Source organism: Bactrocera latifrons, unplaced genomic scaffold (genome assembly GCF_001853355.1).
Source record: "Bactrocera latifrons isolate USDA-ARS-PBARC rearing strain unplaced genomic scaffold, ASM185335v1 scaffold_36, whole genome shotgun sequence".
In the NCBI taxonomy this organism is placed as follows: domain Eukaryota; kingdom Metazoa; phylum Arthropoda; class Insecta; order Diptera; family Tephritidae; genus Bactrocera; species Bactrocera latifrons.
The window spans coordinates 1,231,919-1,246,718 of record NW_017537001.1 but is presented as its reverse complement, the minus strand read 5'-3'; the positions used below and the strand labels follow the sequence as shown (position 1 = coordinate 1,246,718).

Here is a 14,800-nt window from a genome sequence, read left to right as displayed (position 1 = left end):
AAGAAAAGAATTATAAAATAGAGAAAGACTAAAATAAAATAAAACCTGAGAAAAAATATGAAATTAGTGAAAAAATTTAAAATGGAATAGGAATTAAAAAATCGAAATTGCACGAAATTGCCAAAATCCAAATTAAAAGTTGAAAAAAAAAAATCGAAAGTTTGAGCAAATAAAAAATCGTATTTCTAACTTATACTTGTTATATTAAAAATTGCTAATTTAGATAGAAATTTTATTAAAACTAAGTTTTTCTGTTACAAATATAACCAAAATGGGAGAAAATGCAGTACACAGCGCTAAATGTTTTAAAATACAAAAACACAATTTTTAATCAAATTATTTTAGATTWAAAAAACAMAATTTTTMATAAAATTGGAATTAACTTTTTTCGACCGTTTTTTTTATTTTTGATTTCCAATACGATTTTCAGTTTTCAAAGTTAAAAAAATCTTTATATACATACTTTGTCCTCCGAACCACTTGAAGGATAGTATAATATATGAAAGTGAAATTATGCTTAAATTTTTAGTAAATTTAAGTTAATGAAATGGTTGATGGACACAGTTTGCTCACTCCTTACTGCATAACATTTTATTATTTTCAAAGTAATTTTCTTTGAGTAAAAAAATCAAAATATGCACACTAAAGGATAATTACGCCATCACAATCTCAAATAAAAAATTCCTTTCATAAATTCATACAACCGCAGACACAAAGAAAAACACTAAATTATATAGCATGAAGTCTTTGCTGTATTTGCACACATTTGTAGAGCATGACTAATGCCACCACCGAAAAAACCAACCAAATCAAACAGCAAAAATAAAAAGCAGCAGACTACAAATGAACCTGCATTTGTGTGTATGCGTGTATGTGTGCAGAATTCGAAGTAAAATTTGACAAAACAAATTGCAGGAGGCGCCACGAACGGAAGTGTGCCACTCACACCACACGAATCGCGCAATTGCCACGCGTTATAAATGCAATCAGCGATAGCCAGGATATAAAGTGCCTGCATGCACAGTGCAAAAAGGAACCGTCAGACAGTCAGTAGTCAGCATGGTAACGAATCACAATGAGCAACCTTGTAAAGTTCAGTAATACTTTGCGGACGCGTGGCAAGGCGAACGAAGGACAACAACAACGAACGAGCGCACAAATTGTATTATGACTAGGCGAACGACAGGGCGTATGAGTAACGCTTATGTACATGCGTATGTTTGTGTATTTCTAAACGTTACGTAAGTATGTATAAGCGTGGCACACATTACTTAAATATATTACCCATTCCCTAGTGATAATGCTATTTTTAGCCTACTCACGACAGCCACTTCTCTTTTATTGGCTTCCGGAATAAAGAGGTATGTGGTCATGTGAAGGGCTACTCACAAAGCGAATGCCATGCACAGGACAATGTGGCACCGCAGCACAATCGTTTCTCACCTGCACAGAAGACAACAATTCACTATTCTGTACAAACACACATACATACATACATATATGCATACAAAGCCTTATGTGCAGACACAAGTTCGTACATACGCTTGCATATATTAATGTGACGAAGTGCAGCGACAAAGCGTATGAATCAAACATCGACACAGATCGACAATCTCAAAACGTTTCCTGCCAGTAGCCACCGCGACGTAGAGCGCAAGCGTCAAGGCGACCGAAATCGTCGAAGCGCTAAGTGAACACCGAAAAYAGTAACGAAGTGTTTTGTAGGAAACAATAACAAAAAACAAAGACACCACAAAATATTAGAGAAACACATAACAGTAGAAAAATAAAACGGGAAAATATATAAACAACTCCAAAGCATGCTGGCGCCAATGAGACTAAGTGCAGCGCACCAACGACGCCGCATCAACGCCCGAACCTATGGGTGGGTTTTAGCCGAGTTCGTTKGTTAACTGCTACTTGCTGTCGGCCGCCGTATGGCCCGTAGTCGCRGTAAGCTATTGGAAAATAAATACGATTAGGAAAAGGCAGCGTTATTCGAAAGGGAAAACGGTAAATGTGCGCGTCGTCATCGTCGGCACGGCGCAAACGAAACAACAACAAATAGTGTGACTGCGCTAACCTCGAATGTGCGGCGGCGACATAGCGGTGTGTGGTGCGGTTATTTAGCTGGGTGGCTGGCTAGCTGGCGKCGTCAATACTGTCGAATGCGCCGATAATGACGGTAATGCTAGAGATTCATAGCCGTGGGGGTGAATACTTGCAAGCAGCAAGYWKCGTGCAGCGCGATAGAGAGGAAGCAAGCAGCCGTGTCACGCGAAACAACGAAAGTTCCGCGCACACTGTTGTTGCTGTTGCTGCTACATCCCCATGTTGTGGTGGCAAAAGCAAAGTTTGTTGGCACTGCGAGCTTAACCGCACACATATACATACATATACATATGTACATATAAATAAGTATTTGAATACAATTGGCGTGCTGCACACATATATAAAACTGCACACAGTGGCGTGCATTGCAATACGAATGTATAACGTTTGCTTTTCTGTAGGGTAGTTTGTGGTACACCCCCAATTGCTGACTCAACGGGTGTGCTGCACGCTAATTAATTAATAATAATGTTCCTATTGAATGCCAATCGAGCATTTTATATGGTTTTATGTCTCTACCAGTTCCCTGCTCAATACTGTCACCTGTTTTGGGTGGCGCGACATATGTCTGTCGATGAAAATTACAAAAACAAATGTTTGTTGTATACCCTAAACTAGGGGTATTAAGTTTGCCACGAAGTTTGTAACACCCAGAAGGAAACCTACTAAATTGATTATAAAAGATCAGCTTGACGAGCTAAGCCAACTCTCGGTGTATCCTTTAGTTTTTGAGATGTCGATCTGAAATTTTGCACACGTCCTTTTCTACTCAAGAAGCTGCCCATTTGTTGGAAACGTCGATATSGGAGCACTATAACATATAGCTGCCATACAAACCATTCGATCAGATTCTAGTTCATGTATGGAAAATTTTTTTATTTGACAATATTTCATCTCGAAACTCCGCAACGATTATTGTCCTAGTTAGAGCCACAATCTCCGACTATATTGTTCAGATCACACCACTATAGCATATAGCTGCCATASAAATTGACCGATCAAAATCAAGATCTTGTATGGCCGTTCCTAAGGCAGCTAAGTCAACGTAGCCACAACGGACCCGAATTGTTTTTCGACAAAGTACTGTCATCTTAACTGAATTCTGCCACTACAACAAMAACCACAAGCYTTGTATAGAAAACTTTTTTATGTGGGAAGATATCTTCACCAAATTTSACATTTATTATTGCCCAAGGAAAGGCTACAATCTCGGAGCAAAATTTTTAGGTCGAAATACGAACCAAAAAATACGGATCAAAATCAAATTTTTATATGCAAATTTTTTTCATTTGTGAAGGGTATTATATGTATGTTGTGTTAATTTTTCATGCTGTTTTGGGTAAGTGAATAGTGAACGCAAGTGAAAGGAGAGTTGAAAGTTTAAAACTTTCTACCATTACAGTACGTATTGTAGACATATAATATGTACAAAGTGTATTAAATGTGTTCCTAAACTACCCATTTCTTGTCAGCATGTCCATTCGGCGATTATGTGCGCCCTTTACAGGAAATAACTCAAGTGAATAAAAGCACATGTTGACCTGATGGGAGATACGTATGTATTTGTACATATTAGAGTAAGCATCCACAATTTTACTTTTCATGGTCAATACAATATACAATATTTTATTGTTTTTGTAAATAAATATAGACAAAAACCACCAGCTTTCTCTCACTTATTGACTGAAAAATTATTTATTCACTTTTATTACATATTATAGTATAAAATATCTACTAACTTGTTCGCACACATACTGGTCTATATAAGAAGGTATCCCTAATGAAGTTTTCTTTTATTGCATTATAGTAAATACATATGTACATACGTGAAGTAATTCATTGAGTGTCTACAATTTTTATCGTTAGTGAAGTAACAATTTTCATACACACACATAGATATATTCACACATGCAAAGCGGGACAATTACTGTCGAAATGGAGTTTAATTACCAGCTATCAGTGCAGTATACCAATAAAAATGTCAATGTGTACAATCACAAAAGGACATTGTTTCCTAGATGACAATATGGTTTTTAAATGCTGTGTGATTATTGCACAAATCACACATTGTGCAGTACGCAGTTATTATTTATATACTAACACATATGCATATGTTTTTTTTTTTTAATTAAATGCGCGATGTCGGTCTGAAGCCTGTGTGGTGATTGGGCAAGATAAAAACGAGGAATTCATCAAGCATTTTTCCACGTGCCACAGAAACCTTGAAAACAGAGCATTGTGTCAAATCACATAGGATATAATAATATCTGATTATTTTAAGTAGATCTACATATTTACTTTCGGTGAACAAATAAAGATAATAGTAATAAACAAAGCAATTTTGTTTTTGAAAAAAATTATTTTATAAACCCGGAACAAACAAGCCTAGTCATACCACGAATTGCAGCTAGCAAATTACTATAGAATTGTCCTGTATGCATTCATTTTCCAACACTTAGTATTTAAACAAAAACAATAACTGTGTTATGTAAGCGGTTCGCCGCCATTACAATTATAATAACGCAGGCTATTTCAATTAAAAGTCTACCCTAATTACCAGCACGCAATCACATGCCGGGCGTGAGCACATAAAATTGAATAAAATATTATAACAAGGAAATATTATTATAAATTAGGTACAAATGTACATGCATGTACATATGAGAGTATTTAAACACATGGATTTACTATTCAAGGAGCTGTCATTATAAACCCAGATAATGATGCTTTTACAATTATAGAAATTGTTTGTTTGATTTTAGGCGCGACCACGTTTTGGTCATTGGCCGACATGAGAACGGTATAAAACACGGAATAAACGCTGTGGTATGATATTACGTGCCGGCTTTTTGTTATTTTCACTTTACACGAAACTTTCTTTTATTATACTAAGAAAAAAAAACAAAAACTGTGAGTTAAGCTGGAAAATAAGGCAGGTCAAATGTGTGTCAATGCCACGCGTTTCCGGTGCATGGGAAATTCGCAAAATTCGCAAATTGTGCCGACTGTCTAAATTCGTGTGTCCTGAGCTGCACCTTAAAAATTGGATATACTTTCGTAAGGCGGAGAGCTGTTGCGGATTAAATATGAAATGATGTCACAACTCACTACTCCAATTGACAGAATGATTTTATCATAACAGGCACGTGAGTTAATTACAACCACAGGTATAAAGAAAAAAATGTTATAAAGCGATTTATAAATCAATTCTAAATTGTTATTAAGTCGAAAAAAGCAATTTTTTTAATTCATATTTATTAAATACTTTATTGAATACTGGGTGCAAATCGAAAAACAAAAATCAAATTAGAAATTTGTAAGTAACAAATTGGGGTGGAAGGCGAAAAACGTAACCAAAACAAATACAAGAAGAATACACCACAGTTGCTATAAGACTTTTTGACATTTCACAGCAGCGCTGCGCTTGGAAATGCCAAATCCACCATAGCAGCGCGATGTGTTGTCAGCTGTTTGATGACAGTCACATGACAGCTTTGGATCGATAAATTTTTCGCTCACGGGTTCGCACAATCATGAAAATTCACTTTTTCAAATGCTTTTAAAGCCAGCTATGCAATATGTTTCTCTATTTCTGTACATAAAATGCATTTAGCAAACATTTACAATCGGACTGTACACCTGCAGATCATTCAAAAGCACTTTTAGTGGACGCACACATGATCCTGCGTTATAAGGCCACCCAAAATCATGTTTTAACCTTCAATACAATGTCGCATATGCATTCATACACTTTATTCGATTGGCAATGCACATTACTACATAATTACGCCTTGATTGCGCTATTAAATCGTACAACCAAGAATTTATAAATGATTCTCGAGTAGCCCACCAAACGACAAAACCATGAATATTCCACAAAACATTTGTTGCTCCCCTCTACATTTCCCTTCCACACTCACACACTCATCTGACTTTAGCACGGGGCACTTACATTTTTTTCGTGTTTCTTTTTATGCGAAGCTGCGAAACCACACTTTAACTGCAACGGAATTTTGCAAAATTAGCCGAAAATTTGTGCGATTCGATGGTGCAAAGAATTTGCGATTGCGTTGGAAACTTTTCACTTACAATTTTCTATTGCCCAAAAATCAATCGACAGCGAACGACGACGGCAACTACACGACGGCCACAGCGACGGCGAGAAGACAGACTTTGATGAAACTCAACACAACGAATATGCGATTAAAACGGAATTAGAGCGAGCGTAAAACGGAATACGGAAGAATTCACGTGATAACATTCTTTAGGAAAATTTCGTTCATGATTTGACAGTTAACAGTTTGGCGTGCGCTGTATTTCAAAGTTTGAGAACTAGGCACGTTAATGGCGCCAAGGCAGGCAGCAAAAGGAAATGTAATGTGACATACAAAAATTAAAAGGGCAACGGATATACAAAGGGAACGCTTTTAGAAATTCACTAAACAAATTATATACGTAAATCTATTAGGATATTTCTGTTGAAGTACACAGCAGAAGTGTTGGCTACTGAAGTTGGACTAATTGTGCTCACCGTTGGTTTCATATCAATTGCCGCCCTGGAAAATCTTTTTTAAAATCATTAAGATTTCTTAATTTAATTTTGAAATTAAGAGATAAAAGCTATTTCGCGAATTCTGTAGTACATACATATATGCAGATATATTTGCCCAATATATAGTATTATACAATTGTTTTTTATAGAATGCAATTTAGCAATTTCCATATGAAAACATTCAGCAACACCATTTCGCGAATAATATCATTGCTACTGTCATGTAAATAAATGTATAATTGTAAAACTGCCGGTTATCATTGCTTACAGCGTCGTGAGTACGATTATATCAAAACATGAACACCCCGCCACACTCCTTTTACGTTCAATACAAATATTTTTATCTTGTCTTTAGTTATGTGAGACCAACTACCATGATGTGGAAATACTATTACGGTAAAAGCTTGAAATAGCGCAATTCAAATTACACTGTATACACTATATGTACACAAATATACATAACCTCAATGTGGGACATTAATTTTCCATTTGCTCCTATATATGCACATAAGTATAGATGTATGTATTCTCGTCGTTGCGTCAAGAATTCGATCGCCTTGTAAATGCAGCGGCAACTTAAAAGCTAAATATTTCTGTAATAGATTGCAAAAAGCAAATATTGCAAATATGTAGCRCACGCAAATAAACATAAAGCTTGATCAGCTGTTATTGAATGCAGTTAACAAGCTGACGCTGTTTATTGTGATGTGCAGAATGTAATATACATATGTATATATTTGTCAAAAGTCTATTCTATAATTGTTATTATTATACATAATTGTTATTTATGTTTATTATTGTTGTTTTTATAAGCATAATAACAACTAAAAGCCGCGTAAAATTAATAAAATAGATTTTATTACAAAATTGTATATCTACATATGTATGTGTTTAAAAGTTGGATTCCTATTTACTCAATAGGGATCTAGTTTTATTCTCGACTTTTTTTCTGTAATAACAAATAAAGCTTATTTTATTATGTTAATTGTAAAGGCTTTTTCTTTTCCATTGAAATTGAAACCGCATAAATCTTATCATTCTAAGAATAAGTATATCCAAGCCTATATTTATCACTTCGSTTAAACGATTTTATATATTTTGTAAAAAATATAATATTATTATTTTTTTGTTTACATTTATTGTAAATTCGTAAATAATTTACAATCGAACATCTCTAATACGAACTTATTTACAACAAAAGAAATAGCTCACATTTTGATTAGAGACTTTTCCATCGAAAATTAGAGTTCTTTTCAGTTASAAGGTGGAAAAAAATGTAATTTTTTTTTCTCATACATTTTGAGGTAATGTGAAAGAAATGTTACGATACAAAGTTCTATATCTTTTTATTACTTTGGCTTATAACAATTTTCAAAAATTAGAATACTTTTGACGGATAATGAGATTAACCATTTTCCCCCTTATAAACACAGAACTCTTTCCTTTTTCTTTCCTTCCTTTACTTTATTTTGTACTACTTGTAAAGGAGCTAGCTTTCCCGCTATATAACATCGTTTATTTTTGTCCCCTTGAGATTCTCTATATGGAAGCTTGATTGTAGCTTCTTACATTAAAATAATAAACATAGAACTCTTTATCGCTTTAACAGCAATACGAAACTACTTTCTGCTTATTGGCGTTTAATTCAAACAACTTAATTCATTGAAAGCACATCACGTTTGTTAAATCGTTTTAAATGGATTTGTTAAACTGTCACTTTGCGAATTACCAGACAAACCGCAAGCTGTCAGTGACATACCTGCAATATTTACAGCTTTAGACGACAAACATACATATGCACATGTATACTCGTACTTACAAATGCATTTACTTAGATGCAAACTTACATACATATGTATGTACATATGKCTACACAACTGTTTGATTATATCCATTTGCCCTTCTTTATTTATGTTCTTTACGTCAAAATAAAGGCATGTTTCAGTTACCGTTAACTAAATTAAAATGCAAATTTAGCGATTTCGTCCATCAACACTCGTAAAACCAGTATAACCTGACAGATCAGCAATGGTGATCATCGTGCAGTTACAAAAAACACAAAAGCAATTGTAAAAACAACAACAAAAATGCAAAAATAAAAACAAAAAGGCAAAAAATGCCACAAACATTGAAGCGAAAAGGTAAGCGAGCGAGCTGAAAACAAACAATTCCCATTGCAGCGCACCAGTTACTGCTGACGGTATGGCACCGCGTTTCCTCGGCCAGTCGTCGAACGGATAGGGGGTCTAAGCACTTCATTTCGCTAACGCTGCGGGTACACATTTGCATTTGGATTTGCGATAAGTTTTCGTTTTCGTTTCGGAGCTGACGAAAGTGCGGGTGCCAGCGGAATCGTCGCACATTTCATTTAAATGCCACAAATATAAATTGTTGGTAAAATTAAACGAAAATTACCAATAAAAAATCGAAAATAAAGAAAAAAGTAAAACAGGCTAGTTGCAATGGTCAAAAAGTGCAATAAAAATAGCAAACAATAACAACTAACAAGCATAAGCCGCGGCAACGGTAGCAAATGTTGCAATATACTATACGTAYATATSTAATAAGTGTATGTATGTATGTAAGTGTACATAAACACCTACATACAAGTTAGTGATTATTTATTGACAAAGCGGCTGCCGACCCTCAACAAGCTGCAAAGTCATTTGGATAATCGGCGTTACTGGCGACTTAGCCCTAAACTGGAGGCGCGGACCGACCCTCAGCAAAGCGACTTCAAACAAAGCTAAGCTTAWGCTATATAAATACATGAATAGTCAATGTACGTATGTCTGTATGTATGCACATTTGCTTATCATCTATCGCAGCGCGGATATCCCGGCTTGAGCGTGCTGCGTTCACTTTTTTTTAGTATTCATGACTTTCGCATTTCGTCTACGCCTGCTGCGGACGCCCTACGCTATCGTTCGAGTGCTCAATTGAAGAACAATTTTTGTGCATATGTAAATATATTTACACATAAAGTGCCTGCCACACATCTGAATACATATGTACATACAATATTTAATTGAAAAAAGTGGAGGAGCACTTTAAAAAACGCCACAAATCAGCAAATTAGTAAAAGCGACGACGACAATCGCACGGAACTAAACAAAAAAAAATTACAAAAAACGGAGGAAAGGCGGAGGCGAACAAGTGGCGCACAAGAGCAGCATAACGTTGAACTTCAAGTCGGAATCTCAACTTAAACTGATAAGACTGACGACTGCGCCGCTCACATTTGACGAATAGCTGTTTAACGACTGCCGCCGTCGCGTACACATTGAGTGGCTATACTTTGTTGTTGTTGCGTACGATACTTGTTGTTGGTACTTTCGTGTGTAGTTGCCGCCGGCACCAACGCCGCCTGCGTTTTTTGTTTTTAGTACGCCATTAGAATTGGAGCGCAGCTCTTSTGTCTCCGATATTTGTGCGCGCAGTTAGTTGGGTTGGTAATAGGGCCACTTCAACGGCACGGCACACCGCTACTGCCACCACCTATTGCGTAGCAAAAAAAAAAACAAAAACAACAAAAAAAAAGTGGAGAAAAACAACAACAAAAGACGAAAACCCTCACTTATCTAGTAATTGAAAAGCATATATAAATCGCTTATGCCCATCAACAGGAGCCATCATTAATTGTTCGCCGCTTATAAAGTGCAAGTGAACGGCGCACGTACGCGGCACAAAGTCAGGAGTTGCGCGACATAATTACAAACGAAAGTAAAAGTGTGAAACGTAGGGAGTGTAAAGCCCCTGTTAGTGTATTTCTTTTTGTGTTTTTGCTTGCGATTGATTAAAGCTTCGCTATAATGTTCTACAACATCCTTTTGCTGTTGCTGGCGTCTTATCRAGCCGCTGTGGCGTTGGAAAAYGGYTTAGCGAGGACACCGCCCATGGGCTGGATGCATTGGGAGCGCTTCCGCTGCATTACCGATTGTCAAAAATATCCGAATGAGTGCATAAGGTGTGTATAAGTGTGTGTAAGCGCGCTCGTGTGTGTGGGGTTGTATGTGTGTTGTATGCGCTAGATGCGCTGGAAAGCTTTGTTTCAATCCAAGTTCAGTGCAAACAAATTGCTCTACTGGTTATTGAACTTTAGAGCAATCAAAATATGAAATTATTTTGCACAAAAAGTATAACAATGCTATAAACAAGTTTTCGGTTTTGGYTGACGCGCTTGCAATAAATTTAGTCAGCAGTTTTGGGGAGAAAATAGAGAACCTACATTCTTGGCGATTGATTAGCATAAAGCGGTGCTCAAAATATGTGAATATATACATATGYACATATATATATTTTTTTCTATAAAATTGAACTTGAATGCGATCGCTCAGTTTGTATGGCAGCTATTTGCTGTAGTGCTTCGATCCAAACAATTTCTTCTGAGATGATATAGTTTCCTTGGATAATAATCCATGCCAAATTTGGTGAGGATATCTTGTCAACTAAAAAATTTTTACATACAAAGGTTTGATTATAATCGGTTATTTTATATGACAGCTATTTCTATAGTGGTCTCATCTGGTCAATATGTTCAGAGTTTAAAACATGGGCTTGGGCAATATTGTATGCCAAATTTCGGGACGAAATCTCGTCAAACAAAAAAGTTTGCCATACAAGTACAACGACTTGATTTTGATCGATCGATTTGTATGATTATATGAAATAGAAATCCTTTCTAAAGAATATGGTCGGAGATCGTAACGTTCATTTAGATAATTATCTATGCCAAGTTTGGTCTTGTCAACTAATAAAGTTGTCCATACAAGGACTGGATTTTGATCGATCAATTTATATAGTATGGCAGCTATGTGCTATGTGAGTCCAATCCGATCAATTTGCTCGGAGATTGTAGCCTTGCCTTGGAAAGTAATCAGTGCTAAAGTTCGTGAAGGTATATTTAAAACAAGAAAAAGCGTTAACTTCAGTTGCACCGAAGCTAAATACCCTTCACAGGTGCATTTCTGTTAGTAAGTATGTGTTCAGTTTGTATGGAACTATATTCTATAGTAATCCGATCTGAAAATTTTTTTCGGAGATTATATTATTAACTTAACAGTAATCCATGTCAAATTTCGTGAAGATACCACGTCAAATGTGAAAGTTTTCCATACGTGATTCCGATTGTTCAGTTTGTATGGCAGCTATAAGTTATAGTGGTCCGATATCGACAGTTCCGACAAATGAGCAACTTCTTGAAGAGAAAATGACGTTTGCAAAATTTATACGATATCTTAAAAACTGAGGGACTAGTTCGTATATATACAGACAGACGGACAGACGGACATGGCTAAATCGACTCAGCTCGACATACTGATTATTTATATATATACTTTATAGGGTCTCCGACCCTTCCTTCTGGGTGTTACAAACTTCGTGACAAACTTAATATACCCTGTTCAGGGTATAATAAAAAATTTCCCTTAGGAAGACTTGATTCCGGTCGTTCAGTTTATATGGAAACTATAGACAGTGATTTGATATCGACGGTTTCGACAAATAATCAGCTTGTGAAGAAGAAAAAGACGTTTGCAAAGATTTTGATCGATATATCAAAAATATAAACAGGCGGACCGTGAGACATGACTAAATACACACATTTCATCATGCTGATTATTTAGATACGTATTTTAAGAGACTCCGATGATTTCTTCTGAATATTACAAACTTCCTGGACAACTCAATATACCCTGTTCTGAGTATAAGAAACATAAAACATTGTAAGGAGGAAATATATTCGAGCAGAACCGAAGAATTTCTTTTCATAGAGAGTGTTTGTTAAGTGGCGGGTCTAAAACCTAAATCGCCTTCAAACGGATGTTTTTTTGGCTACCCAGAGGATACTTGGTCTAACCGGAAGTCGTGAGCTGCTTCGGACATATTTAAAAGAATCGGTTGTGGCCACTGCCAAGTGAATAGAGCTCGGAGAAATTTCCTCACTTGCGTGAACGTTTACACATGACTCCATCTCCCAAAGAAAGAAGAAGAACCGAACCCTATCTCTACCCCCCGGATTGGAAAATTAAATAAAAGAAAAAAATTCAATTTCCTTTGCGGAAAAAATGTACAATTTCGGATTGTAAAATCGTTGGTAGACTAATTTACGCACCGACTACACCTATTTCCGGTACCAGTTTATCAACTACAAAGACAACTTATCCAAATTACTTTCTTTTTCTGTTATTTATTAGGGGGATAAAGACGGCTATAAGCCCCAAATTGCCTTTCTATAGAAAGTGGATGACCATGACCCAGTTTATTTTTAATAAGCTGTACTTAGAGTTCGGGAAAGAATATGAAAAAGTTAGCTAGAAAAGTAAAAAGCTGTGAGAGATTGGAAATCAGTCGAATAATACTTATGTATAATATAAGCCAAACTAATGTTTTCAAATCTTCCATTTGCCCTCCACACTCTTCTATTTTGCAGTGAGAATCTTTTCAAACGCACCACCGATTTGTTGGTATCGGAAGGTTATGCCGCTGCTGGCTATGAGTACGTCATCATTGACGATTGCTGGTTGGAGAAAAATCGCGATAACGCCACAAATAAATTAGTAGAAGACAGATATCGCTTCCCCAGCGGACTCAATCACTTGGCTGACTATGTAAGTTCGACTCAACGCCACAAAGACCTTATATAATATTTACAAAAGAAAAATTTAATCCCTGCTGTTGCTTAGATCCATGAAGCTGGCTTGAAATTCGGCTTGTATCAGGATTATGGCACACACACCTGCGCCGGCTATCCGGGTGTGATCAATCACATGGAGCTGGATGCGCAGACCTTCGCCGAATGGGATGTGGATTATGTAAAATTGGATGGTTGCTATGCTGATACGACTACAATGGATGCGGGTTACCCCGAATTTGGCCGTTTACTGAACCAAACTGGACGCCCGATGGTGTACTCGTGCAGTTGGCCGGTCTATCAAGAATATGAAGGCAAAATCGTAAGTTAATGGGGCGTAATCTTTTCTTTATAATTCTTATAAAACATCTGTTTTGTCTTACTTAAGCCTGACTATGAAGCACTCAAGCAGCATTGCAATTTGTGGCGTAATTATGACGATATTGATGATTCCTTTGAGTCGGTGGCCAAGATTATGGATTACTTCTCGAAAAATCAGGATCGCATACAGCCACATGGTGGACCCGGCCACTGGAACGATCCCGATATGGTGTGTAGTGTTCATATCGTACTTGGGGATTGTTTTTTAACAAATATATTTCAATATTTTATAGTTAATTCTCGGCAATTTTGGTTTGAGCTACGATCAGAGCAAATTGCAAATGGCTGTGTGGGCTATTTTGGCGGCGCCATTGATCATGTCAAACGATTTGGCTACTGTACGTCCCGAAATTAAAGCGATATTGCAAAATCGGTGAGCTGAAATACATTTTTGACTTTTTTGAATTTTTTTTTTTTTGATTTCATAATCCAAAATAAATTTTTTATTGTTTTGTTTAGTGAAATAATCGCTGTGAATCAGGATCCTTTAGGTATTCAAGGTCGTCGTGTGCTCATACAAAAGAATGTTGAAGTCTGGACGCGTCCAATTACACCAAGGAATTCCGCTGGGTAAGGTTTAATATATTTTTTTTCTTTTTTTCAAAAACTATATTTTTCAAATTTTTTTTATTTTTATTTTTGTGCAGCGAATATTCTTATGCTGTGGCCTTCGTGAACCGCCGCACCGATGGCGCTCCTTATCCGATTAGCTTCAACTTAAAGGAGATGGGTTTGGACAGCCTGCGCGGCTACGACGTAGTTGTGAGTATAACTTTTAATTGCAAAAAAAATTTAATATTTATTTTGAACTACTATATGAATATATCAATATTTGTTCAAAGTAATTTAAAAAATTATTATTTTATTAAGTCAGAAAATATTACTTTTCATAACTGTTATAATATTTTCAGAATCTTTTTGAAAAATCACAAAAATTAGGCGTAATCAAGCAAACACATATATTCAACACGCGTATCATTCCAAACGGTAAATATATGAAACAAATATTTTTCATTATTTATAACACTTTTTTATTTATTTTTAAAGAAAAGTTTTTATAATTTGTTACATAGTATATAAAACTACTGTGAAAACTTAATATTTTTAATTTTCATATAATGTTA

At 36.0% G+C, this 14,800-nt stretch overlaps 2 protein-coding genes across 4 annotated transcripts in view; one reads left to right on the top strand and one right to left on the bottom strand.

The window, feature by feature from the left end:
• LOC108971810 (V-type proton ATPase subunit C) overlaps nucleotides 1-6,300 on the bottom strand; it is a 32,896-nt gene extending 26,596 nt beyond the window's left edge. The window contains exons 1-2 of one of the 3 annotated variants that reach the window (XM_018938100.1): nucleotides 6,202-6,292; nucleotides 6,065-6,112 (exon numbers count right to left, since the gene is read on the bottom strand). The gene's annotated coding sequence lies outside the window, so the exon portion shown is untranslated. Of the gene's footprint in view, nucleotides 1-6,064 lie in introns of all 3 variants that reach the window. The other 2 variants (XM_018938099.1, XM_018938101.1) reach the window with 2 other exon arrangements.
• Nucleotides 6,301-9,093: 2,793 nt separating this feature from the next.
• The window catches only part of LOC108971808 (alpha-N-acetylgalactosaminidase), a 6,570-nt gene continuing 863 nt past the window's right edge, over nucleotides 9,094-14,800 (top strand). Inside the window, exons 1-8 of the mRNA XM_018938095.1 lie at nucleotides 9,094-10,631; nucleotides 13,095-13,272; nucleotides 13,348-13,617; nucleotides 13,684-13,845; nucleotides 13,910-14,049; nucleotides 14,136-14,246; nucleotides 14,324-14,438; nucleotides 14,588-14,663. Of these exons, the coding sequence (XP_018793640.1) occupies nucleotides 10,477-10,631; nucleotides 13,095-13,272; nucleotides 13,348-13,617; nucleotides 13,684-13,845; nucleotides 13,910-14,049; nucleotides 14,136-14,246; nucleotides 14,324-14,438; nucleotides 14,588-14,663 (1,207 nt within the window). The 5' untranslated portion in view covers nucleotides 9,094-10,476. The remainder of the gene's footprint in view (nucleotides 10,632-13,094; nucleotides 13,273-13,347; nucleotides 13,618-13,683; nucleotides 13,846-13,909; nucleotides 14,050-14,135; nucleotides 14,247-14,323; nucleotides 14,439-14,587; nucleotides 14,664-14,800) is intronic.